This window comes from Chamaea fasciata, unplaced genomic scaffold, assembly GCF_029207755.1.
Source record: "Chamaea fasciata isolate MVZ Bird 193981 ecotype frontalis unplaced genomic scaffold, bChaFas1.0.hap1 SCAF_29, whole genome shotgun sequence".
Classification (NCBI taxonomy): domain Eukaryota; kingdom Metazoa; phylum Chordata; class Aves; order Passeriformes; family Sylviidae; genus Chamaea; species Chamaea fasciata.
This window is the reverse complement of record NW_027094114.1, coordinates 4,924,914-4,952,139: the sequence shown is the minus strand read 5'-3', so window position 1 is coordinate 4,952,139 and position 27,226 is coordinate 4,924,914. Positions and strand designations below refer to the sequence as shown.

Sequence of the window (27,226 nt, the reverse complement as noted above, 5' to 3'; positions counted from 1 at the left end):
CATCTCAATGTCCTTCCTAAACTGAGGGCCCAGAACTGGACACAGCACTCGAGGTGTGGCCTCAGCAGTGCTGAGTACAGGGGAAGAATGACTTCCCTGCTCCTGCTGGCCACACAATCCTGATCCAGGCCAGGTGCCATTGGCCTTCTTGGCCACCTGGGCACACTGCTGGCTCCTGTTCAGCTGACTGCTGACTAGAACCCCCAGGACCCTTTCTGCCGCCTGGGCACTGTCCAGCCATGCCGTGCCCAGCCTATAATGCTGCAGGGGGTTACTGTGGCCAAAATGCAGGAATCGACACTTGGACTCATTAAACTTCATTTTGTTAGACTCTGCCCACCCATCCAACTGTTCCAGGTCTCTCTGCAGAGCCATCCTATCTTCCAAGCGGTCGACACACACTCCCAGCTTAGTGTCGTCCACAAATTTACTAATGAAATATTCGATACCCTCATCAATGGCATCAATACAAACATTGAACAGAGCTGGCCCCAGCACAGACCCCTGAGGAACACCCCTGGTGACTGGCTGCCAGCTGGATGCAGCACCCTTCCCCACCACTCTCTGGGCCCGGCCATGCAGCCAGTTGTTAACCCAGCAAAGAGTGCTCCTGTCCAAGCCGTGGGCTGCCAGCTTTTCCAGGAGCGTGCTGTGGGAGACAGTGTCTAAGGCCTTGCTGAAGTCCCAACAGAAAACATCCACAGCCTTTCCCACATCCACCAGGCGGGTCGCCTGGTCATAAAAGGAGATCAGGTTGCTCAAACATGACTTACCTATCCTAAACCCGTGCTGGCTGATGGAGGAGAGAATTTTGAAAATTCTTCTCTGGAGCTCCAGGGAGCTAATCCAAGTTTGAGTTGCTTTAGATCAGACCAGGGCTGGAGGAGGGTCATCCATCAGTGTTCTTGAGCATGATTCTTCTCCATGCTCCCCCTGCTATCACTTTCAGCCTTGAAGTTCTGGGAGTAAGCTGGAGAAGGAGAAAAAAAAAAAAAAAGACTTTAGGCAAAGACATTAACCTTTTTCCTTCCTTCATAGAAGACAGAGTGATTTGAAATGTAAGGAGAGAGTATGAGACAAAAGTTAGCAAAAGAACTGATAAAGACTATTGGAAGAAGTGGATATTTCTGACCAGACTTCTCTGGATGTGAATTACAGAAAAAAAGATTATTATAATGCTGTTTGGGAGAACGCAAGCTCTAGTCAAACAGTTGTATGTACTGATATGAATGAGATTTAATTTAAGATTTTGAATAGAAAATATACCCGGCTCCTGGGAAAAAATAAGGAAGTCTCAGCCTTTGAGACAAAGATGCTTCTAGAAAGGAAGTAATTTTGAAGTTCTGGCTCCTAGGCATAAAAGGAGGTCTCTATTTCTTTTGAGGTAGTGATGATTTTAGAGAAAGAAGAAGAGAATCCTTGCTTTATACTAGAAAAGCATTCTTAAAATGGTACCCCAAACATGCAGAGGCCCATAAGCAGCTTGGGAAACTGTTATATGGGTGGGACTGCACAGAATCTGCAAAAATTCCGTGTGGTTGCAGATTTGTGACCATGAGAACCACCAGACCTTTTCCTGTGGCATGTATCTCCATAAACTCTAGAGAGGCTCCTCTCCCAAGGTGGTGCAGGATTGTGTTTAAATAGTTGCAACTGGCTAAAAATCATAGTTTTCTCTCTGTTGAGTGGGAAAGTGAACGGTTTGTGGTAAGTGGAAAGATGTTTGAATGTCTCATTTTTCCTTTTTCTCTTCTCTTAGTGTATGCTAATAAAATCTATTTGTTTTTACTTTTAGGCTGAGCCTGTTTCAGCGCTTTCTCCCAAAATCTTATCTCCCAGCTAGTAAACAAAATTCAGCAAACATAAAACCACCACAGGAAGGGACAGCATCTGCCTTGACAGGGGCTGGAGCTCAGGCCTTGGCCTTTTGCATTCCTGAAACACATGCAGGTTTGCTCAGCATCAGAGACACCTTTGCCTTGTTTGTCCCCACCTGTCATCAGTGCCTGCGGTGTTCTGCTCTAACTGGAACCTGGGGACACTTTCTCAGGTGTGTCCCTCAATGGGACCCATTTAAAACTTCAAGAAACTTTGGCGTTTTTAATCTGACTTTGAGTCCTTGAGAAGTTTTTTGAACACTCTCTCAGGGACTGAGTCTGATGTAAACAACAGCAAATCCCCAAGAGGCTCATTTAACATCCTTGTGCTGTGTCTGTGCTGCTGAGCTGGGCTGGGCTCCTGACACAGAGGCACCTCCTGGCAACCAAGATGAGCTTCAAAAAGGCATTTCTCCATCAAAGTGGCTCCTGTGCACAGCCCAGCAGGGCTGGGGCACTGCTTGCAGCCACCCTGGGCACAGCACACAGGCACAGAGAGCTTCAATCACTCAGGGCTGGGAAGATGCTGAGGACTGACTGGGCGAGAACCATTTCCAGCCCTTGACACTGGAAGCCTCTGGCTGCAGGACAATGCAGCTGCAGCTCCTGCAATGATCTCCTAAAGCAGGAACATCCCATTATGGATTCTGTAAGTACAACTCAGACTATCTCTGCTGTAAGCATGTGGACATGCTCAGGGCTTCTGCTCACTCCAGGAATATTTCCAGGACAATAATTTTTATAAAGATAAAATTTACTCAGTCATTGTTTTCAGTTTCTTACTCCTGGTGAACGGGGGGGATAAATAATAAACAACTTCATGTTTAAAAGTCCCTAAGGCATCTGAACTATACCTCCAGTGCTATTCATGGGTTCCCAAAAGTGCTTTCATCCACTCCTTTGCCCATGGACAGCACCAGCATCGCCTTCACTGGAGCCATCAGGCTTAGTCTGACCTGTCCTTTCTCCAAGCTCCAAACAGAACCTGCCCCCAGCCAGTGCCCTGCAAACAGGCAGGTTTCTGTAGGGCCAAGGAGAGTGCACAGAGATTTGGGGTCTGTGAGTGCTGGCAGGGAGAGATCAGGAACAGGGAAATACCTCCAGGAGAAAAATCTCCAGGAAGCAGGGAGAAGATCAGGCAATGAGAGAAAACAAAACCAAGAAATGCTGTGGCAGGGAGAGATCTCCAGAGGATCCTTTCCAGTGCAGCCCCTCCCTCGGAACAAGCCCCCTCCCTCTTGTCCCCCAGGCAAGCCTCTGCCCTCAGGGCTGGGGGTCCAAGGCATGAAGCCCCTTCTGTGCAGGCAGAGCTGCAGCAGAGCCGTGGGGCAGCTCTGCAGCCCCGGGCCCAGTTCCCTTTGCAGAGCACAGGGCTGGGAGCAGCTGCCTGGCACTGGGGGGCTCTGGGAGGGGGCACAGCAGGCTCAGGGTGACCCTGTCCCCAGTGCCTGGCTGTGGGCAATGCTGTCAGTGCAGCCAGGGAAGGAGCTCCATCTCATTGAATCCAGTGCCATCATTAGGACACTTGAAAGTCTCCCTGAGATTTCCTTCCAAGCTTCCAGCTTCCCTCCACAATGCAAACCTGCCCTGTAGCATCTTTGTGTTATATGAAAGCCCCACGGGGAGACACACAAGTTCTGTGATGGAGAAAATGCTGTTGGATTGGTGGAATGAGTCCCGTGTGTCCTTGGGTACAAATGTGGGGCTGAGCCCTTGAGAAGAGGATGGACATTGGGTGGACTGTGGTGGATCCATCAGCTCTCAGCAGTGTCAGGATGGTTTTTAAAGGAAACATGGGAGGGTGATCATCCTGTGTAGGGGACAGGTGAAAGCCCAGAGAATCCTGGAACAGGACAAGGTTACAGACCTCCTCCCCTCATTCTCCATGCACCACCTTGCCTCAGAGAACTTGCTCTGTTCTCCCTGAGCGCAGCAGCAGAAATGCTGAGAGTTTTTGACATCAAAAATAGTCAAGTGGAGATGAAGAAATGCTGTTGAAAAAACTCTAGAACATTTAAACAGACTTTACCATTCCTGGTCACTGGCAGTGGGAGTACAAGCTGACAGAGACTTCTGTATTAACAGGGTTTCAAAGTGGAACACGAGGACAGGTTCCCTGTCCCCCTCTCACGTCAGCACGGCAAGGCTGAATTGCAAAAACCCTGCATGTAATTGCCCTGAACCTGAAGACCCAGTCAGCCAGCACCAACCAGGGCTCCCCAGTTGGAGTTTAAGGAAAATCTGCTAGAAAATCAAAAGGCTGTCAGTGTGATACAGAAGAATGGTCTGTGGGAAAAGGCTTTGATTTTACTGAAAGAACTTTCTCCTAACCTGTCACTGATCTTTTCTCCTTGAACAGGCCCCCAAGGCCAGACACAGCAAATGTCCAAGAGCAGCTCCATCAGCCACTTCCTCCTGCTGGCATTGGCAGACACGCGGCAGCTGCAGCTCCTGCACTTCTGCCTCTTCCTGGGCATCTCCCTGGCTGCCCTCCTGGGCAACGGCCTCGTCATCAGCACCGTAGCCTGCGGCCACCACCTGTACAGCCCCATGTTCTTCTTCCTGCTCATCCTGGCCCTCACCGACCTGGGCTCCATCCTCACCACTGTCCCCAAAGCCATGCACAATTCCCTCTGGGACACCAGGACCATCTCCTATGAAGGATGTGCTGCACAGCTCTTTCTGTTTGTGTTTTTCATTTCAGCAGAGGTTTCCCTCCTGACCATCATGTGCTACGACCGCTACGTGTCCATCTGCAAACCCCTGCACTACGGGACCCTCCTGGACAGCAGAGCTTGTGCCCACATGGCAGCAGCTGCCTGGGCCAGTGCCTTTCTCAATGCTCTGCTGCACACGGCCAATACATTTTCCCTGCCCCTGTGCCAGGGCAATGTCCTGGTCCAGTTCTTCTGTGAAATCCAACAGATCCTCAAGCTCTCCTGCTCACACTCCAAACTCAGGGACCATGGGCTCATTGTGCTAAGTGCTTCTCTATATTTTGGCTGTTTTGTGTTCATTGTTTTCTCGTATGTGCAGATCTTCAGGGCCGTGCTGAGGATTGCCTCGGAGCAGGGACGGCACAAAGCCTTTTCCACCTGCCTCCCCCACCTCGCCGTGCTGTCCCTGTTCTTCAGCACTGGCACATTTGCCTACCTGAAGCCCCCCTTTATCTCTTCCCCATCCCTGGATCTGGCCCTGTTAATTCTGTACTCGGTGGTGCCTCCAGCCCTGAACCGCCTCATCTACAGCCTGAGGAACCAGGAGCTCAAGGCTGCAGTGTGGAAATTGATGACTAGGCAAGTTCAGAAACATTAATCTGCTGCCCAGTTCTTGCAAATCATTTGTAATAAAGGTCATCTTTGATAGATCTTGTTGCTTTGCTTGCAGTTTTTTTTTTTTTAATTTCCTATGATTAATTTTAAATTATGTTCACAAAGCAAGGCCATTTTTGTGCTCTGACTGGTTTTGTTTCACTCCATATTTTCTGTGGTCAAAAGACTGTGTCAATGAGGAGCTGTGCACTCAGTGGCTTTAAACGAACTAAAGGATCTCCCAGAAAAGTTTTCACTGGAGATCCCCTGTTTTGTTCCCTTCCTTTGCAGCTGCAGCAGCAATGTCTGTGTGCAGGGCTGGGGACAGATCAGTGATGGCACAGCAGCTCTGGCCTTCTGGCCACACCATTCCTGATCCAGGCCAGGAGCCATTGGCCTTCTTGGCCACCTGGGCACACTGCTGCCTCATGTCCAGCCTGCTGTCCAGCAGTCCCCTCAAGTCCCTTTCTGCCTGGCCACTGTCCAGCCGCTCTGTCCCCAGCCTGTAGCACTGCAGGAGTTGTTGTGGCCCAAGTGCAGGACCCGGCCCTTGGTCTTGTTAAACCTCCCATTGTGGGATTTGGCCCCTAGAAGCAGCCTGTCCAGGTCCCTGTGCAGAGCCCTCCTACCTTCCAGCAGATCCACACTCACACCCAGCTTGGTGTCAGCTGCAAATTTGCTGATGGTGGACTCAATCCCCTCATCCAGACCATCAATGCAAATATTGAAATCCACGCTGGCTGGGTCTGGTCCCTCGGCCATCCTGTGGGTGCCGTGTGATGGCACTCAAGGTGATCTGTTCCATAACCTTGCTGGGCACCGAGGTCAGGCTGACAGACCTGGGGTTCCCCAGATCCTCCTTCCAGCCCTTCTTGGGGATGGGCTCACATTTGCACCTCCAGTCCTCTGGGACCTCCCTGGGGAGCCAGGACTGATGAGAAATGATGGAGAGCAGCTTGGGGAGCTCATTCACCAGCTCCCTCATCCCCCTAGGAGGGGTCCCATCTGGTCCCAGGGACACCTGTGAGCATCTGAGTGGCTCAGCAGGTCAGCAGCTGCTTCCTCCTGGATTACAGGGGGGCTGTTCTGCTCCCTGTGCCCATCTACCAGCTCAGGAGAACACTTGTCCTGAGGACAATCTGTCTTAATTGTTGGAAACTGAGGCAAAGAAGGGGTTAAATACCTCAGCCTTTTCCTTATCTTTAGTTGCTATATTCCCCTGACCATATCTAATAAAGAATGGATGTTGTCCTGACCTCTCCTTTTCTCATTTTGCCATTAATGTATTTATAAAAACATTTTTATTGTCTATCACCGAAGTGGCCTGGTTAAGCTCAAATTGAGCTTTCACCACTCTAATTTTCTTTGTGCATTGACCTAACAACATCTTTAAACGTTTCCTGAGTGTCCTGCTCATCTGTCCAAAGGGGATGCACTGTCTTTTTCTCCCATGAGTTCCTGAAACGGCCCCATGCCCAGCCAGGCCAGTCATTTTCCTTGCTAGCTCATATTTTGGCACACAGGGACACGCTGTTCCTGCTCCTTCCAGATTTCTTTCTTGAAGTGTGTCCATCCTTCTTGGAATCCTTTGTTTTAAAGGGGTGTTTCTCTTAAAAATATCAGTACCTGATTTGGCACTCCCCAAATCTGCATCCTGATTAGACTGAAGACTGCTCTCTGTCAGGCCAGTGTACAAGTTTTTTTGATGCCCCTCCTTTTTTCACAGACTATTTAAAACTCAATAATTTCATGGTCACTTTGCCCCAAAATGCCTCTGACCACCATTTATCTCCCACCAGCCCTTTTCTGTTTTTGAACAGCAAGAGACAGAGCTTTCCTTGGCAGTGGGAAGAGAAGGAAACCTCCCCAAAGCTTGAAAGGTTCAGCCTGGAGCTGAGCAAAAAGAAAAGTCCCTCCAGGGCAGAATTTTGGTGCAGGAGGTTTCCCAGCGTGAGGCCGGGCCATGGCCTGGCTCTGTGTGCCAGGAGCCGGCAGCGCTGCGTGCAGGGAGCCCAGGGAGGGCACAGAAATGCTGGGCTGAGAAATGCTGGGGGGACAGCGAGATGGGCGTGTGCAGCCATCCAGGGCACAGCAGCAGCACGCACAGGGGGCACAGCCTGCAGGACACATGGCCAAGGGCTGGGCAGGGCTGGCAGGGCCACAGGCACCCAGGCCTTTGTCCCCTGGGCTCTGCCAGCACCTCTGCAGGCCCCACAGAAGGAACTTTCCTTTCAGGGCCTGCACTTTGCTCCTGCCCGGCCCCTCCCTGAGGAGGCTGGCAGGCCTTGCAGCTTTGTCCCATTTGTCCTTGCTGCCCCTCCCATCCCACTGCCCCACAACCAGCCCCGAGCCACCCGGGAGGGACAGGCCCTGCTGTGCCAGGCCTGGGCTCAGGGCTTGGCCTTTCTGCTCCCTCCAACCAGCCCAGGCCTTGCTCAGCATTGCAGTTCCCTGCTCACAGCCTGCGCCTCCCTGCAATCCTGGCCTCAAGGATCTGCTCTCAGCAGTCCCTGGGGAGCCTTTGGCACTCCCTGCCCTCAGTGGGGCCCAGGGAGGCTCCAAGAGACTTGGAGTTTTGCTTCTGCCTCCTTGAGCAGCTTCTTCAACCCTCTCTCCATGCCTAAGCGTCTTGGACTCAGCCCCAAATCCAGTGTGGGGCTCATGAAAATACAGAATACCTTCACGAGCTCTTTCTCTCTCTTCAGTTGTCTTCAAGTCTCCAGGGCTTGTGCAGCAGCTTGGAGTCAGTTTGGAATTCTGTTGAGGGAGATTTCAAAGTGCATCTCATGATTTTGTTGGTTTGTTTTTGTTTTGTTTTTTTTTTTTTTTTTAATCAAGGGCACATTTTTAATATTTCAGTTCATTGAAGAAGTGACAGAAGCATTTCCCAAGTGATCTTAATTCGGAATGTCTCCTTAGGAGGTCTGGGCATGGTGAAGAATGAGCCCCTTGCAGGCTGACCTTGTTTGGAACACCTGCTCCTCACCCCAACCTCACCATATCTAACCTCACCCACCAAAGAACTGACATCACAAAATATATAAAATTTATGTTTTTTAAAAAATAAAATGTAATTATTTTTAAATTATAATTATATTTTCCAGATTTATAATGTTATTACTGTTCTTTACATACCTAATTTTATATTTATATTGAAAAAGGTATACATTTTTAGCAACTAAAGAAATATTGGTCATTTGTTCTAAGTAACACAATTCCCTTCATTAATTCATTGACCTCTACTGGCTATTGATTTGTTCCTTCTTATGCTAATTAGTCCTGTTTTTAGTCCTTCTGTAATCGTATTCATCATTTTCTCAGAGAGGGTAAAAGGGGCTACTTTGGGGTCCATGGAGACGTTTCTGGGGCACATTTGGGGATGTTTTGGAGCTGGGGAAGGAATTTCTCGAGAACTTAAGGGTCTGTAGGACACTTGGGGGAGCCGCGTGGGCCCTTGGCGGGGCACTAAAGGATTCTGTCGGATAATTCGGGGTCCGGGCGGGCACTTGGGGGGCCCTGAGGGGACTCTCTGGGGCGCGGGGGATGATGGGAGTTGTAGGCGCGGGTAGAACACGGTGTAACGGGGCCGCGGAGCATCACGGGAGTTTGAGGCGCAGCTCCAATGGCGGTCGGTGGGGCGCGGGGCATGACGGGAGATGGAATCACGGCTGGAATTGGGCTCTGGGTGCGCCACAGAGCATGCTGGGAGCTGTAGTCCCAGAAGTGCATAAAGCGGAGCAGTGGCGGGTCCGGAAAGGCGCTTGGGGGACACTTTTGTGTCCGAACCGTGACTTGAGGTCCTCGGAGGGAACGTGTACGGTTCGGGAGCACTTGGGGGGAGCTTGGGGAGCTGTAACTGGGCTCTTGAGGCCGCGGGACATGGCAGGAGTTTTAGGTGCAGAACCGTGTTATGAGGGGCTCCGAGGCCAGGGGGGATGATTGGAGATGAATTCCCTGAAGTCGCTCCAACGGGAATCTGTGCGGTTGGAGCATTCAGGGGATCCAGGGATGCTTTGGGGGGGGGGGTGCTAAATGGATGCTGAGGGAACAGTTAGGGATCCTGGAGCGTCTGGGGGACAATTGTTCACTTCAACGTGTTTCTTTGCTCGTGAAACATACGTATTGTATTTAAAACTTAATATTCCATAGGCGTAGGTTCCATAGGCATAGATATCAATAGGTCTAAGTTCAAAAGCAAATGTTCCATGTAACAGAATGATGTTCTCTACTGTTAAAAGCAAAATTAAACAAAACAAACAAAAAAGAGAGTGTTAACAATTGATGATGTTATAAAAGGGCTGGAGACACAGTTTCCTCCTTTAAATGCCTTTATTAATAAACAGGGTCTCGAGGGGTGGCCTATGCCGCTGCTGCTCCCTTTCGTCCACACCGCTGAGGAGGAGGGGCAATCCACTTTGCTGCTCGTGCGTCAGAGTGGGAGTTCTTGCCTCGCGGGCGTTCCAAAGAACTCTCTTGGCTCATGGAGTCCAGGTGTGTCTTGCTCTTTAAGTACTTTGTAAGTTATGGCGAGATACAAAAGCTTATGAAAACCCTCGGCATAAATACCCTTGTGTATGCTAAGTCCAGTGCTGTCTTTTGGCAGATTTTAACTTTGAGCTGGCTCGTTTTGGCTAGGGGCTCTTGGTGTTGATATGGTCCCATCATGCAGCTGGGCTCTTCTAATTACCATAAGGGTGGCAGCAGCAGCCTGACTGACAGGCCGGTTGTCAGCAGGAAGTAGGAAGAAGATCCGACAGGAAGTGGAGCAAGCAGGGCACAAGCCGATGGGACATGCTGGGTGCAGGCAAGTAAAACAGCAGAAATGGAGAGCGGTGATGCCAGGGAGCAGTGATGCCAGGGAGCAGCAACAGCTTGACTTGATGGAAAGGCTAAGTGGGATTTTGGGGTAGGGGATACAGAGTGGACAAAACTGCCAAACAGCATTATAACTCTTGAACTAAATTTAACAAAACATTACAACTCTATAACCAACAACATATAAATTCATCACCATTCTTATTTATCACAATGAGAAAGGAGCAGAAAAGGTTGTTTGCCACTTCAAACTTTGAGTCTGAGTCTACATTTCAAATAACAAAGGTGACCCATCTGAAGAAGGATTTCTCCTCAGGAGAAATGTCTTTCTAGAAGTTTTCTTTGTTGCAACAAGCTGCCTCTGTGCCAGGAGCCCAGCCCAGCTCAGCAGCACAGACACAGCACAAGGACTTTAATGACTCTCCCGTGGATTTGGTGTTTACATTCAACTCTGTCCCTGAGATAGTGTTCAAAAAACTTCTCAAGAACTCAGTTAAACTGAAACACTGAAGTTTCTTGAAGTTTTAATGGGACCCACAGAGAGACCAAATGGAGAAAGTGTCCCCAGGTTTCATCAATGCAGGCACTGATGACAGGTGGGGGACAAACAAGGCAAAGGTGTCTCTGATGCTGAGCAAACCTGCATGTGTTTCAGGAATGCCAAGGGCCAAGGCCCAAGCCCATCCTGCCTGTCCTCACTCACCTGGGACCTGCTTTGCTCAGAGAGCTGCCTGCACTCAGGCAAAAAAGGGGTTTTCTATTTTTGAAGCAACGTAAAACTCGTAATTTTCCCCACTGAAAACAGACACACTCCTCAAGTGTGTGCCAGTCCAAGGGGCCACCAAAACCACTCCAGCCCTGCCCTGGGCCAGCTGTGAGGGTGGATCAGCATCCCAACCTGCCCTGGGCCACTGCAAGGGACTGTGGCCATGGACACACTGGGACAAACTGGGGACAATGGCAACACTGTGGGGAAGACTGGGGAATACTGGGGCGTGCTATGGAAGATACTGGGGGGAATTGGAAAGGAATGGGAGTGAATTCAGGTGTATTGGGAGGGACTGGGCTGTACTGGTGATGAAATGGGCTGTAAAGGGGGGGACTGAAGGGGCACTGGGGTAGAACTGGGCTGTACTGTGGATGAACTGGGCTATACTGGGAAGGACTAGAGGGGTTGAATCGGCTGTTCCCGCCTCCGCAAACTCCCATTTGCCGAGGCTCCCGCCCGTCACCGCCAGCACCCAATCAGTGCCAGGAAACCGGGGCCTCGGGGCGGTGCCTGGTGTCGGTGCCACGTTTCGGTTTTGCCTTCAACTCCCGTCATGCACCACGGCCCAATTGTGCCCCATTGCAGCCCGGAAAACAATGCCCGTCATGCCCCGCGCTCCACAGAACCCCGCCCCTGTATCCTCCCTCCCCCCCATGTGTACCCTACGTTTCCCCCAGACCCTCCAGGATCCCTAAGTGCCTCCTCAGTATTTATTTGGAACCCCCCCAAATCGTCCCCGACTCCCCTGACTGCTCCCAACCCCAGAGATGCCCGTTAGAGCCACTTCTGGGAATTCATCTCCGATCCTCCCCCGTGCTCTCAGAGCTCTGCCTAACACAGTCTCGCGCCGAAAATTCCTGCTGTGCCCCGTGTCCTAAAGTGCCTGCTTCGAGTTCCCCAAGTTCCCCCCAATTCCTCTCGAACCGCACACGTTTCCCCCGAGGGCCTCAAGTCGCGACTCGGACGCAGAAGTGTCCGCCAACTGCCTTCCGGGACCCGCCGCCGCTCGGCTTTATGCACTCCCGGGACTACAGCTCCCAGCATGCTCCGCGGCGCACTCAGAGCCCTATTCCAGCCGTGACTCCATCTCCCGTCATGCCCCGCGCCCCTCCCACAGCCATAGGAGCTGCGCCTCGAACTCCCGTGATGCTCCGCGGCCCGGTTACACCGTGTTCTACCCGCGCCTACAACTCCCAAAATCCCCCGCGCCCCAGAGAGTCCCCTCAGGGCCCCCCAAGTGCCCCCCCGGACTTCGAAGGGGCCCCAGATTCCCCTCCCTGACCTCCAAGTGCCCACCCGGCTCCCCCAGGTGTCCTTTAGACCCCCAAATTTTCTTCAGATTCCATCCCCAGGTTTAGAACTGCCCCAAATGTGCCCCAGAAATGTCTCCGTGGACCCCAAAGTGGCCCCTTTTACCCTGTCTGAGAAAACGATAAAGAAGATGACAAAAGGAGTAAAAATAGGACTAATTAGCATAAAGAGGGAGGAATCAATAGCCAGATGTTGTCAATGAATTAATGAAGGGAATTCTGTTACTTAGAACCAATGACCAATAATTTTTTGGGTTGCTAAAAATGTATCGATTTTTTAAAATACATGTAAAACTTAGGTTAAAACATATATAATAATATTTTATATATTTTAAAATATTATTATAATTTCCTTATAATTGTTTTTAAAAACGAAAAATTCATAATTTACAAAAATTATTTCAGATGTCAGTTTTTGGTGGATGATTTCAGACACGGTGAGGTTGGGGTGAGGAGCAGGTTGTCCAAACAGGGTCAGCCTGCAAGGGGATCATTCTCCATGCCCAGACCTCCTAAGGAGACACTCAGCATTAAGATCACTTGGGGAATGTTTCTTTCACCTCTTCAACAGACGGAAAAATAAAAAAAAATGCAGCCTTGGTTAGAAAAGCAAATCAGGAGATGCACTTTGAAATTTTCCTCCATAAGAGAACTACAAACTGACTCCAAGCAGCTGCACAAGCCCTGGAGACTTGAAGACAAGTGAAGGAAGAAAAGGAGGTCGTGACTGCTTTCTGGATTTGAATCAGCCCCATGCTGGATTTGGGGCTGAGTCCACAAGCTCCAGGCACTGAGAGAAGGTTGAAGAAGCTGCTCAAGGAGGCAGAAGCAAAACTCCAAGTCCCTTGGAGCATCCCTGGGCCCCACTGAGGGCAGGGAGTGCCAAAGGCTCCCCAGGGACTGCTGAGAGCAGATCCTTGAGGCCAGGATTGCAGGGAGCCGCAGGCTGTGAGCAGGGAACTGCAATGCTGAGCAAGGCCTGGGCTGGTTGGAGGGAGCAGAAAGGCCAAGCCCTGAGCCCAGGCCTGGCACAGCAGGGCCTGTCCCTCCCGGGTGGCTCGGGGCTGGTTGTGGGGCAGTGGGATGGGAGGGGCAGCAAGGACAAATGGCACAAAGCTGTGTGACACTCCCGATCCTCATGGCACTGCGGGCCAGTGTGACACAGCAGGGCCTCATGGAAACAAGAGGCCATAATGAGCCTGTGGGGCTGTAACACCCCAGAACACTGAAATAATGGGGGTACCCGAAGGTTCTTTTACTCGTGTTTGGTGCACAAGGAGAAATGCCAACCAGATAGTCTCAGGATGAACAGATGCACAGAATATTCTTATTTGCAAGGAACAGTCAAGGATCATAAGTCCAATTCTGAAGTTAATGGCCCATAGAGGGATGGAACCCTAAACCTCGGTGATATTAGCACCATACTTTAACCAACTGAGCTAAGAGGTCAAAGCAACACACAGCTCTACTGGCAAAATATAGAAAATCAAGGAACTTGGAAAACCATTTAATAAAACATCCAACTCAAAATAAAACTCTTATCATAGCAGAAGCTTCATTGACTTAGCCCATTTGACCTGGAAACCTTTACAGAATTACAGAATGACAAAATGACTAGATTGGAAGAGACCTCCAAGATCACTGAGTTCAACCCATGTCCCAACACCTCACCTAAGCCATGGCACCTAGTGCCACATCCAGTCTTTTTTAAAACACATCCAGAGATGGTGATGCCACCACCTCTCCAGTCAGATCATTCCAGAACTTTATCACCCTTTCCGTAAAAATCTTTTTCCTAATTTCCAACCTATATTTCCCTTTGTGCAGCCTTAAGACTCTGTCCTCTCGTTCTGTCTGTGGCTGCCTGGAGAAAGAGACCAAGCCCCACCTGACTACAAACACCTTTCAGGGAGTTGTAGAGAGGGATAAGGTCACCTCTGCGTCTCCTTTTCTCCAGGCTAAACAACCCCATCTCCCTCAGTCGTTCCTCACAGGAGTTATGTTCCAAGCCCCTCACCAGCCTTGTTGCCTCCTCTGGACACATTTAAGCATCTCAAGGTTATTCTTAACTGAGGGCCCAGAAGTGGACACAGCACTCGAGGTGTGGCCTCACCAGTGCCGAGTACAGGAGAAGAATTACCTCCCTGCTCCTGGTGGCCACACCATTCCTGATCCAGGCCAGATGCCATTTGCATTCTTGGCCACCTGGGCACACTGCTGGCTCCTGTTCAGTTGGCTGTCAACCAGAACCCCCAGGGCCCTTTCTGCCTGGGCACTGCCCAGCCACACCGTCCCCAGCCTAGAGCACTGCAGGGGTTATTGTGGCCAAAATGCAGGACTCAGCACTTGGACTTAATAAACTTCACCTTGTTGCACTCTGCCCACCCATCCAACTGTTCCAGGTCTCTCTGCAGAGCCCTCCTACCTGCCAACAGATTGACAGATGTTCCCAGCTTAGTGTCATCTAAAAATTTACTAATACGAGATTCAATAGCCCCATCCATGTCGTCAATACAAATGTTGAACAGAGCTGGCCCCAGCACAGACCCCTGAGGAACACCCCTGGTGACTGTCTGCCAGCTGGATGCAGCACCCTTCCCCACCACTCTCTGGGCCCGGCCATGCAGCCAGTTGCTAACCCAGCAAAGAGTGCTCCTGTTCAAGCCGTGGGCTGCCAGCTTTTCCAGGAGCGTGCTGTGGGAGACAGTGCCTAAGGCCTTGCTGAAGTCCAAACACACAACATCCACAGCCTTTCCCACATCCACCACACAGGTCACCTGGCCATAAAAGGAGACGTAAAAACTGGTCAAACATGACCTACCCCTCGTAAACTCATGCTGGCTGGCTCTGATACCCTGGCCATGACACAATATAAACTGCTCCATGAACTTTACCAGGTACTGAGGTCAGGCTAACTGGCCTATAATTACCAGGATCCTCCTTCCCACCCTTCTTGTGAATGGGTGTCACATTGCCCAGCTTCCAGTCATCTGGAATCTCACCAGTGGGCCAGGACTGTTGGTAAATGATGGAGAGCAGCTTCACAAGCTCATCTGCCAGCTCCCTCATCACCCTGGGATGGATCCCACCTGGGCCCATAGATCTATGAACATCCAAGCAGCTCAGCAGTTCTCTGAATGCCTCCTCCTGCATACTAAGTTCCCTCCCACATCCAGTACAGAACAAAGGTTGGTCTTCCTATTGCAGTAAATATATTTGAAAAACATTTTTTAATATCCTGTACAAAATTGCCAAATAAAGTTTGAATTGAGCGTTGGACTCCCAAACACTTTTCCTACATGCCCTAGCAATCCCCTTAAATACTCCTTGACCTGACCCTCCTTCCAAAGATGATACATCCTCTTTTTATTCCTAAGTTCCTTCAAAACCTCCTTGCCCATCCAGGCTGGACCTTTGCCTCGTCAGCTCATCTTTTGGCACACAGGGAAAGCCTGTTTCTCTGCCCTCAAGATCTCTGCTTTGAAGCACGCCCACCTTTCCTGGACTCCTTTGTTTTTAAGGGCTGCTTCCCTAGCAACTCCCTGAATAAGTCTCGTAAATAGGCCAAAGTCTGCTGATTGGAAGTCCAGTGTAAAAGTCTTCTTGATGTTCTTCCTGATTTCACCAAATATCGAGAACTCTATAATTTCATCATCACTGTGTCCCAAGGAGCCTCCAACCACCACATCTCCCACCAGCCCTTCTCTATTTGCAAACAACAGGTCGAACATAGGCCCTCCCCTGGTGGGGCTCACTCACCAGCTGCAACAAAAAGTTGTCCTCCATACGCTCCAAAACCTTCCTGGACTGCCTCTTTCCTGCGGTATTAAGTTCCCAGCAGATATCTGGCAGCTTAAAGTCACCTACAAGAACAAGGCCTGGTGATCCTGAAACATTCTTCAGCTGCTTATAGATTAAGTTGTCCACCTCTTCTTCCTGGCTGGGTGGATGATAACAGACTCCCAGCAGGTTCCCCTGGTACCCCGTCCTGTTTTCTTAGGGTACAACAGTAACAATGAAAACCTTACCAAGGGCACAACTCCCAAGTCCACAAGGAAAAGAACAGACAAGCTGTCAAGTTCTTCAAATATTTGTCCTGCTTTGCTGCAAGACTCCTACTGCACACACGGTGTGGAAAGCCAAGGGAAGCTGCAGTTGGTGGCACGTCTTGTGACAGAAGCTGCACCTCGTTCTCCAGGAAGTGTTCTTGGAAAGAGCAGACAGGAGTGTGGAGAAGATTCTGGGAAAACTGAAGGAGCTTTTAAGAAATGAAATGAAACTGTAAAGAAGCAATCAAAGATGTCCTTGTCAAATGATTTTGATGCTCCCCTTTTCCATCTTGCACTACTTCTCCATCCCATGAACTACAAATGGATCTCACCTCTAAGATCCATGATTTGGCAAGTTGGAGATGCTGTAAAATACCATGAGCTACACACAATTTGCCTTCCCCTGTTTTTCTTGGAAAGCAATGCTGGAGACACAAGTGCAGTGCTTGGGCCAGGTACGAATTCTGCATTCAGGGAATGTGCTCTGACAGTGTCTGACCCTCAGCAGGGACAATGCACAGCAGCAACCAAGGGGATTGCTCTGCCACAGTGCAGGAGTCAAGACTCTGGGTCTTGGCTCCTGTGGGCAAAGTTCCCGTGTTTGGACAGGCTCGGGGCTGCCACCGGGAAGCGCGGGGCTCTGCGTGGGGCTGAGCGGGCAACGGACAAACGGACCCGGGGAAAAACGGCCCCGGGGCTTCAGTTGCTACGGCAGCAGCGGCAGCAGTGGCAGCAGCGGCAGCAGCAGCAGCAGCAGCGGCAGCAGCAGCAGAAAAAGCGACTTTTGGCGACTTCCTCCTGCTTTTCCTCTCCCTCTCCCGCCGTCCCACACCCTCTCCTGATCTCCCTGTCCCGGTGTCCCAGTCCTCTCGCAGTCTCCCTCTCCCCTGCAGGGCCGGGCCATGCCCCCGGCCCGCCCCCAGCCCCGGGCGGGGCTCCTCCGTCCCCGCCCCCGGCCCTGGGCCTCTAGCCGCGGTCTCGCCTCCGCCGGGCTCTGGCTGTCCTGGCGATGGCGGTACCGGACGAGGGTCAGTGCCTGGGGCTGCGGCAGAATTGCCGCCCTTTGCCTCCACCTATGCCAAGCCCAGCCCTGGCCCCGGCCCCGGCCCCTCCCGGGCCCCGCGAAGGACACACGCGGCGCGGCCGCTCCCGCCGCCTCCGCTGCGTCTTCCCCGGCCCGAGCTCCGCCACTCAGCAGCGTGGCCGCCGGCCCCGAGCTGCCGCTGTCGCGTTGCCAGGAGCGAATGCCTCCGGATTCCCGGCCCGGGGCGGTTGAGGGGCGCTCGGGGGCCGTTGCAGGCCCCGGGCCGAGCACTGACAGCCAGGTCTCGCCGGCAGGGAAGGCGCAGCAGGGCCTCCAGGAGCAGTACCGGCTGGGTTCGCTGCTGGGGCGCGGCGGCTTCGGAAGAGTCTTCGCAGGGACGCGGCTCTCGGACGGCGCACCGGTGAGCGGCAGGGCTGGCGGCAGGCGCAGGAGGAAGAGGAGGAGGGCGGAGGAGGAAGAGCATGGGGCTGGGCAGCGTGGGCAACGTGGGCAGCGAGCTAAGCCCGCTGCTCCCCTTGGCTTGCAGGTGGCCATCAAAAGGGTGCCACGGAACCGCGTCCGGCACTGGGGAGAGCTGGTGAGTGAGCGGAGGCCAGCGGGAGAAGCCGGGGCATGCCGGGCGGGGACGAGCCGAGGCCCGGCAAGATGGAAGCCGCCAGGACGCCTCGAGGGAGAGCGGGCGTGGGGCCAGCGGAGGGTGCAGAACATCCCGGGCTGGGTGAGGGCTTCCCCACCCCTGGCACGGCCTCAGCCCCACTGACGGCATCGTGATCCTCCCACAGCCCAATGGCACCAGCGCACCGCTGGAGATCGTGCTGCTGGACAGGGTCTCCACTGGCTTCCCTGGTGTCGTCCAGCTGCTGGAGTGGCTTGAGCTCCCCAGTGAAATCGTGATGGTGCTGGAGTGCCCGCAGCGGTGTCAGGACCTCCAGCATTTCATTCGGGCACGGTGGTTCCTGTCCAAGGAGGTGGCGCAGGAGCTGTTCCACCAGGTGCTGGAGGCCGTGCGGCACTGCACCAGCTGCGGGGTCCTGCACAGAGACATCAAACCATGGAACATCCTGGTTGACCTGGCCACTGGGCAGGCCAAATTGATCGATTTTGGCTGTGGCACCTACCTTCAAGACACGGCATACACGCAGTTTGCAGGTGAGCCCACGCAACGACGTGCTCCCAGTTGCTTACATCTGATGGCCCAACATCTCACAGCCCAACCTGGGTGTGGCAGTGGGGATTCTCCCTTTTGCTGCCAGTCATGGCACTGAGGCTTCAGCTGAGTTGCTTTTGAGCAGGGGTGGGTTGGGGCCCACCTTCCAGCTTTGCTGGCAGCCTTTGCAAGCCACTCTGCCCAGGACTGGGGCTGGGGCAGCCAGCCCGACAAAAACACCCGTGGGTGGAGGTATCAGAGAGCGTGGAGTCAGAACCTATGCACCAGCCAGTTTGGTGTGCAGGTGAGAAAGGGCTTGGACTGCTCCTCTGGCCTTCTTTGTCTTGTTTTCATAATGTTATTTGGGGCAATGCAGGCAGGGAGGAGGAAGGCATGGTTTTCCTCCTGCTCTGAGTGGGTTTTTCTTGTTCTGGTCAGGCCTTTCCAGGGCTTCTGCTGCCCTTTTCCAACACCAGTAGTTTCTTTTCCAATGGCAATTTTTCACACAAGTCCCAGGTCCTGGTGGGAGGGCAGTGGGTCACACCATGTGCCACTGGGGCAGTCCCCACATGCCCAGGGATGCTGGGGCCAGGCTCTGGGAGCAGCAGCATCCCCCTGATGAACTCCATCTGTATTCCATAGGAACACCAGCATAGAGCCCCCCAGAATGGACCGACTTTGGCTGGTACTATGGTGAGCCAGCTACCATCTGGTCCCTGGGCATGCTCCTGCACCAGATGGTCTGCGGTCAGCACCCTTTCAGGAGTGGCTGGAACATCAGCTGGGGCCAGCTCCCGCTGCCACAACGGCTCTCTCAAGGTGGATCCTCATCTCTGGGCACGGGGGGATTACCAGTGCTGGGAGACAGCAGTTGGCTCGTGAGCATCCTGCTCTGGCAGCTGCTGAGGAGGTGGCACATGTCCTGCTCTCCTGCTCTCCTCCAAAGCAGGGAATTGATGGGAATGTTTAGGCCCAGCTCTGAGCACATCCAGCATGGCCTGGGCATGGGAATATGGGGCAAAGCAGCCAGGGGCCTTCTCCAACTGACTGGCAGTTTCTGGTTTCTCTTCACAGAGTGCAAGGATCTCATCAGGTGCTGTTTATCCGTGGATGACATGGAAAGGCCTTCATTAGAAGACCTTTTTGGTGATCCTTGGATGCAGGATATTCATCTGGAGTAGAAGAAGGGAGAGAGCCAGAGGCTCATTTTGATGCAGGGCCCTGGTAAGTTCCAGCTGCACACATGCCTTGGCAATCAGAAGCAAAAAAACCCAGACTTTTTTGTGCTGCCTGTGTCACTGCACAGGGGTCATCAGGTGGGCACAGGCAGCCCTTCTGCTGGAGCTGAGCTGCTCTGCCCACCATTGGTGGCTGCCATGCGAGTTGTTTTGGCTTGTGCTGGTTCACTGACAGCTGGGGCCCTGGGCAGAACACTGACAGCCTGGTCTCACCCCCAGGGAAGGAGAAGGAGCCACTGGAGAAGCTGGACCAGGTGGGGCTGCTGCTGCTGGAGACAGCGAGGACGACAACAAGGATGACAACCTCTTCCTGAACCTGGCCACCAGCAATTGAAGGTGATGGACTTCAATTCTGGCACTTTCTTCAAAGCCAGGCTCCACAGCCAATTTGGAGATGAGTTCACACACAGGGGGATGCTCCCAGATTTGGGCATTGCACAGCCTGGCCAGGAACCAAAGGTTCCCCCCTTTACTGGGGCTGATGCAACTGATTGTTCAGTGGGCTGCCAAGCTGCTTTTTGGCAGGGCTGGGGGCACGGGCTGGGGTGGTTCTGAAATGGGAGTCGGCTCCTGGCCCTGCCAACAGCCGCCACCCCCCACCATGCCCTGGGCTGGGGCTGGGGCAGCCAGCGCGACACAAACAAAGCCCCAAGGTGGGAGCAGAGGTGGGACTCCAGAACCTGTGCTCGGCTGCTTTGCTTTGCCGGCAAGGAAGAACTTGGGCTGCTCCACTCCCTTTGTTCTCTTTGGGATCACCATTATTTTGGGGGGCAATGTAGGGGGGGAAGAGTGAAAGCATGGGCTTCCCTCACTGGTGGGTGGGTTTTTCCCTAGCATGCAGGGCATGGGGGCTTCCTCAACCTCTGACAGAGATAGGATCTTTTACCTTTTCCCTTTTTTCCATTTTTTGTCTGTAATCTCTTTTTGTTAATTTGATGATTGTTTATCTAAAGGAAGTCTTCTAGGTGGTGTCCAGTCTTGACTGGGAAGTGCTTGTGACCAGCTGTGGAGTGGATGAAGGAGAAGGCTGAGGACGTGGTTTGGGAGCAGCTTTTATTCCCGTGGCGGATGGCGTGAGGTGTGTCCCCATCTTGTTGGCACGGGTGGGGTAAGAGCTTTTGGGAGATGGCAGCCAGCACAGGAGCATCCTGCTCTGGGCAGCTGCTGGGGAGGTGGATCTGCCCTGGCTGGCTGCAGGCTGGGCACGTGTCTTGCCCTCCTGCTCTGCTGCCAAAGGCAGCAATGATGGGCAGCTTTGGGCCCCGCTCTGAGCACGGCCAGCATGGCCTGGGCACTGCGGGCGGCTGGGACAAGGGCACAGGAGCCTTCAGCTGACGGGCGGTTTCTGGTTTCTGTCCTTGCAGCCGGGCTCTGCGGATGCTGAGGCTGCTCTGGGCTCTGCCAGGGCTCTGCTGGAGCTCAGCACCGGGCCGGGATCAGCCAAAGAAGAAACGGTGTGACCTGCAGCAGACTTGCCTTGAGCATTTTGGCAATGCAGCTCAAGTTTGCAGAGAGTGCATCTCCAAGGAAAAACATGACACCCCCCCAAAATTAACTTGTTTAATACCTTCTGAAATGAAATCAATCTGGGGTGACGCCAAATGACATTTTTCAGCTTGCTCAAGCTGTAGCTCAGCCCTTCTCTGAACAGTTCTGTCCCCCACCTGCATTTTCCTTCACAACTGCTCCCTATTTTCCCCCAGTGAGTGCCCAGCTAATTGCAGTCTCCATCACATTATTGCCATCCTTGGTGCCTGTCACCAGGAGGAAGACCGTGCCCCAGGCTTAGGGACTCATCCTGTCACTGGCTGAGGGGCAGCAATGCCTCAGAGGTCTGGTGGCATTTTAGTGTCATTCAGAGCTGCTCTCTTGCCCTCAGCTCTCCTCACTGCTGAGTTCCCGCTCCCTTTTCCTCATCCTTCCAGCAGGATGAGCTCTGTGAAGTCCCGTGAGCCACCCCACTCTTCCCAGCCCACCCACCCACCTCAGTTAGGCTGAAGCTGAAGCTTCTTTGTCTCCTCTGGCACACCAGTGCAGTCCCCTCTGCGGGGAGCCCAGAGCACAGCACACAGCAGTGCAGTCCGGGCTGGACCAGCTGCCCTCCACCCCTGGCTTGGCTGTTTGTGGCAGCCAAATGCTCCCTGTTTGCAGCTGTCCCTGCAGGATGGCCCTAGGGCAGAGCCCAGCCGGGCTTGCACTGCATCCCCTGGAGCTTGGGGCAGACAGTGGTGCCAGAGCCGAGGTTCATGGGGAGCAGCCAGAGCTGTGGCTTGCAGTCAGTGTTTGCAAGTGTTGTGTTCTCATCTCCTGCAGCTCGTGGGGAAGACAACAAGTTTTGCCAGGCCAGCAGTGCCCCTCTGTGCAGGGACAAGGCTGAAGGGCTTTCCCATTCCAGAGGAGCCGGCACTGAGCCTTGGCAGGGCTGGAGCCGGGTCTTGCCTGCTGTGCGGGACTCGCTGCCCACCAACCGCCCCCCACCCGCCACGCTCCGTCCTACAGGGACAGAAGGGTCTGTGTGTGCCAGGGGCTCTGGGATGTCTCTGTATCCATGGACAGAAGGGTCTGTGTGTGCCAGGGGCTCTGGGATGTCTCTGTACCCATGGACAGAAGGGTCTGTGTGTGCCAGGGGCTCTGGGATGTCTCTGTACCCATGGACAGAAGGGTCTATCTATACAAGAGTTTCCATAACATCTTTGTTCCCTTGGGTATGGAATGAACACAGGGTGAAGTTTTCAGTCATGTTGCTTGTGCACTCCTTCCTTTCCATACTAGACACATCTATGCACACCTCCACATACAGATATTTTAAAAGGATAGGGATGGATAGAGATTTCCCACAGAGCTCTAACTTTGACATAACTCACTTGTAAGCCAGTGGCCAGGGGATTTTTTTCCCAGCTCTGTGTGGGTCGGTGTCCAAGAGTTGAGGGGAACAGCATTCAGAAGCAGTTTCAGGATTTCTAGGCAGGAAATGGAATTGACAACCATCAGTGTAACTCACCCTATTCATTGGGATGGGCTGCTGGTTCCTTAGGAATATGGCTGTTGTGCAGAGCAGGTGCTGCAGCCCTGAGGGCTCTTGGCCAGGCCAGGGGATCTGCCACCTGCTAAGGGCAGCTCTCAGCCTGCCTGGAGATCCTCATGGACCGTGGGGTGAAGTTGGAGGTGGAAGGAGTGACCCCGGCAGGGCAGACTCCTCCTGCTGTGGAAAGGGTGCTGCATGGCCAGGACTGCTCTCAGCTTTGTCCTAAAGGAAAGGGAAAGGGCTGTCAGCTTTGTCTGTGTCACTGAGACTCCTGCACTGTCACCCTTGGCATCAGCAGATCTGTCTCAGATCTCCCTCAGAAAGTGCCTCCTCACCCTCCTCTACCTACAGACAGCAGCAGCAGCACCTTGGCTTGCAGCATCTCTGTTGGTCTGAGATGCCCTTAAGGCCCTGCTGCCAGGGAGATGCCCCTGGGCAGTGGCCTGGGCTGGGAGGGGTGTGCAGGGCAGAGCTCAGCCCCCAGGGCTGGGCTGGGCTCTGGGAGCACTGGCAGGGACAAGGCTTGGATACAGTGAAACAGCTCCCAGTAGGCACAACTCCAGGTAGTAGAGAGCAAGACAAGCCCTGGATATCCCTTCCTTTACAACAACACAGAAAAAAAAGGGAGAGAAAAGTTTAGGGAAATTAATTTTGAAATTGCAGCTTACAGATAGTCCACTTTAGTTTTCAAGAAAGGTTTAAGTCCAATCACCCTGATGTAGAGGGAGGTGTAATGAGCAAAGGGTATCTGTGCAGGACCAGCTGGTCTGACTGCACTGGGGCACAGGCTCTGTTTTCCCTCTGGGCTCCCCAGTGTTCAGGCTGAGAGCAATGCTGAAGATGTGGCAGTAACTAAGCAGCACAAAAATGAACTCAAAAATAAAACTTTACTGAATTTTCTGCAAAACAACAGAAATACTTTTGAGGGAATTCCTAATAAAATAGGATTGAATCAAGGAAATCTGTCACAGCTTCTCAATGTCTTCTTTCAACAGTCCACCATGCCCAGGGTGAAGAAATGCCCAACAGCCGCTCCATCAGCCACTTCCTCCTGCTGGCATTGGCAGACACGTGGCAGCTGCAGCTCCTGCACTTCTGCCTCTTCCTGGGCATCTCCCTGGCTGCCCTCCTGGGCAACGGCCTCGTCATCAGAGCCATAGCCTGCGGCCACCACCTGCACAGCCCCATGTTCTTCTTCCTGCTCATCCTGGCCCTCACCGACCTGGGCTCCATCCTCACCACTGTCCCCAAAGCCATGCACAATTCCCTCTGGGACACCAGGACCATCTCCTATGCAGGATGTGCTGAAAAGCTCTTTTTATTTGTGTTTTTCATTTCAGCAGAGGTTTCCCTCCTGACCATCATGTGCTACGACCGCTATGTGTCCATCTGCAAACCCCTGCACTACGGGACCCTCCTGGGCAGCAGAGCTTGTGCCCACATGGCAGCAGCTGCCTGGGCCAGTGCCTTTCTCAATGCTCTGCTGCACACGGCCAATACATTTTCCCTGCCCCTGTGCGAGGGCAATGTTATGGGCCAGTTCTTCTGTGAAATCCCACAGATCCTCAAGCTCTCCTGCTCCAAATCCTACCTCAGGGAATTTGGGGTTTTGGTTTTCACTACCTCATTAGGACTTGGCTGTTTTGTGTTCATTGTTTTCTCGTATGTGCAGATCTTCAGGGCCGTGCTGAGGATTGCCTCTGAGCAGGGACGGCACAAAGCCTTTTCCACCTGCCTCCCTCACCTGGCTGTGATCTCCTTGTTTGTCAGCACTGTAGCCTTTGCCCACTTGAAGCCACTTTCAGTCTCCTCCCCATCCCTGGATCTGGTATTGTCAGTTCTGTACTCGGTGGTGCCTCCAGCCCTGAACCCCGTCATCTACAGCCTGAGGAACCAGAAGCTCAAGGCTGCAGTGTGGACACTGATCACTGGACGATTTCAGAAACATTAAACTGCTGGCCAGTTTCTGCAAATCACTTGTAATAAACTTGTAATGATTGTGTCATCTTTGATAGTGTTGGTTTGATTGTCAGTTTTTTCCTTTGTTTTAGTTTTCAGTGATGTTCACAAAGCAATGATGTTCATTGTGTCCTTTCTTCTTTTCCTTCTCTCTAAGTTTTCTGTGGCCACAGACTGTGTCAGTGAAGAACTGCGCTCCCAGTGGCTTTTAAAGGAACTAAAGGATCTCCCAGGAGAGTTTTCACTGGAGATCCCGAGGTTTTTTCCCTTCTCTGGAGCTGCAGCAGCAATGTCTGTGTGCAGAGCTGGGGGCAGATCAGGGCAGGCACAGCAGCTGTGCCCAGGAGCAGCAGCCCTTGGTGTTGCCAGTGCTGCTCCCGTGGCCCTGCCCTGCTGCCCTCCTGGCCCTGGTGTTGCTATAGGGCCTGAGGGCTCTCGGGGCCGGGCACAGGGCTGGGGGTGGCAGTGCCGGGTCTGCAGCAGGGACAGGCCATGGGCACCGCTGGGGCAGCGCTGACGCCTCAGGGCAGGGCCTGGGGGCTCCAGGCTCCTTGCCCAGGCTCTCTCCAGAACACGCCCAGGCCAAAGCTCAGTAGAGAAAAGCCCCATGAGCAGCCCCAGGGTGGCTGTGGGCAGGTTGGGGGCAAACAGCATCACACCATGGGCATATCCCTTGGGGAGAAGGATCATCCTACAAGTGCTTCAGGAATTCTCTGCAGGCTCCTGCAGTGCCTGGTGCTGTTCCCTTGCCAGAGGCACCACAGGCCAGGGGGGCACATCTGGGCTGCTGTGTCTGGCTGTGGGGTTCCCTGTTCTGGGCAATGAGGAGGGGCTGCAGAGGCTCTGCAGGACTGACAGGATGGGCTTTGGGGCTGTGAGGAGAAGCTGAGGGACCTGGGCTGCTGCACCTTCGGAAGAGGAGGCCCAGAGCTCATCCTGCAACTGATCCAAGGGTGGTTTCAGAGAATCACATAATCAGCAAGGTTGGAAAAGACCTTGGAAATCATCAAGTCCAACCTGTGCCCTGACACCACCTTGTCTCCTCTGATCCTTCTCCAGGATAAACAACCCCAGCTCCCTCAGACACTCCTCACAGAACTTTTGATCCAGACCCCTCACCAGCCTTGTTGGCCTTCTCTGCACATGCTCCAGCCCTTCAATGTCCTTCCTAAATTGGGGGCCCAGAACTGGACACAGCACTCGAGGTGCTGCCTCACCAGTGCTGAGCACAGAGGAAGAATCAGTGCCCTGCTCCTGCTGGCCACACCATTCCTGATCCAGGCCAGGAGCCATTGGCCTTCTCGGCCACCTGGGCACACTGCTGCCTCATGTCCAGCCTGCTGTCCAGCAGTCCCCTCAAGTCCCTTTCTGCCTGGCCACTGTCCAGCTGCTCTGTCCCCAGCCTGTAGCACTGCAGGGGTTGTTGTGGCCCAAGTGCAGGACCCGGCCCTTGGTCTTGTTAAACCTCCCATTGTGGGATTTGGGCCCTGGATCCATTCTGTCCAGGGCCCTGTGCAGAGCCCTCCTACCCGCCAGCAGATCCACACTCACACCCAGCTTGGTGTCAGCTGCAAATTTGCTGATGGTGGACTCAATCCCCTCATCCAGACCATCAATGCAGATGTTGAAATCCACGCTGGCTGGGTCTGATCCCTCGGCCATCCTGTGGGTGCCGTGTGATGGCATTTAAGGTGATCTGTTCCATAACCTTGCTGGGCACCGAGGTCAGGCTGACAGACCTGGGGTTCCCCAGATCCTCCTGCCAGCCCTTCTTGGGGATGGGCTCACATTGGCACCTCCAGTCCTCTGGGACCTCCCTGCTGAGCCAGGACTGATGAGAAATGATGGAGAGCAGCTTGGGGAGCTCATCCACCAGCTCCCTCATCCCCCTAGAAGGGGTCCTGTCTGGTCCCTGAGACACCTGTGAGCATCTGAGTGGCTCAGCAGGTCAGCAGCTGCTTCCTCCTGGATTACAGGCAGGCTGTCCGTCTCTCTTTGCCCATCTACCAGCTCAGGAGAACACTTGTCCTGAGGACGTGTCTTATTGTTGAAAATGGTGGCAAAGAAAGGGCTAAGTACCTCAGCCCTTCCTTCAATTTAGTTACTATATTCCCCCTCAACCATATCCAATAAATAATGGAGGTTGTCTTTATACCTCCTTTTTCCAGTAATATATTTATAAAACCATTTGTATTATCTTTTACAGAAGCAACCTGGTTAAGTCCTAATTGACCTTTCACCTCTCTAGTTTTCTTTCTGCATGACCTAACAACATCCTTCAACATTTCTTGATTTTCCTGCCCCTCTGTCCAATAGCAATGAACCCTCCTTTTTTTTCCCATGAGTTCCTGTTGAAGCCCCATGTCCAAGCAGGTCAGTCATTTTCCTTGCTAGCTCATATTTTGGCACAGAGGGACAGGCTGTTCCTGCTCCTTCCAGATTTCTTTCCTGATTTGTGTCCATCTTTCCTGGACCCCTTTGTTTTTCAGGGCTGTTTCCCTTAAAAATGTCAGTACTTGATTTGGCACTCCCCAAATCTGCATCCTGAATAAGTCAAAGTCTGCCCTCTGTAAATCCACTGCAGAATTTTGTTGATGCCCCTCCTTCTTTCACAGAATATATAAAAACTCTATAATTTCATGGTCATTGTACCCCAAACAGCTTCTGATCAGCACATCTCC

At 52.9% G+C, this 27,226-nt stretch overlaps 2 protein-coding genes across 2 annotated transcripts; both read left to right on the top strand.

Moving 5' to 3' along the window:
* The first annotated feature begins 17,033 nt into the window (after positions 1-17,033).
* On the top strand, positions 17,034-21,350 carry LOC136302500 (serine/threonine-protein kinase pim-1-like). Its single transcript, XM_066205974.1, has 4 exons — positions 17,034-17,576; positions 17,703-17,753; positions 17,959-18,325; positions 21,265-21,350. Exons 1-4 carry the CDS (start codon positions 17,034-17,036, stop codon positions 21,348-21,350), a joined length of 1,047 nt encoding a protein of 348 aa, XP_066062071.1.
* Positions 21,351-23,604: 2,254 nt separating this feature from the next.
* LOC136302533 (olfactory receptor 14C36-like) lies at positions 23,605-24,537 on the top strand. Its single transcript, XM_066206008.1, has one exon. The coding sequence runs from the start codon at positions 23,605-23,607 to the stop codon at positions 24,535-24,537; it is 933 nt and encodes a 310-aa protein (XP_066062105.1).
* The last annotated feature ends 2,689 nt before the right edge of the window (positions 24,538-27,226 follow it).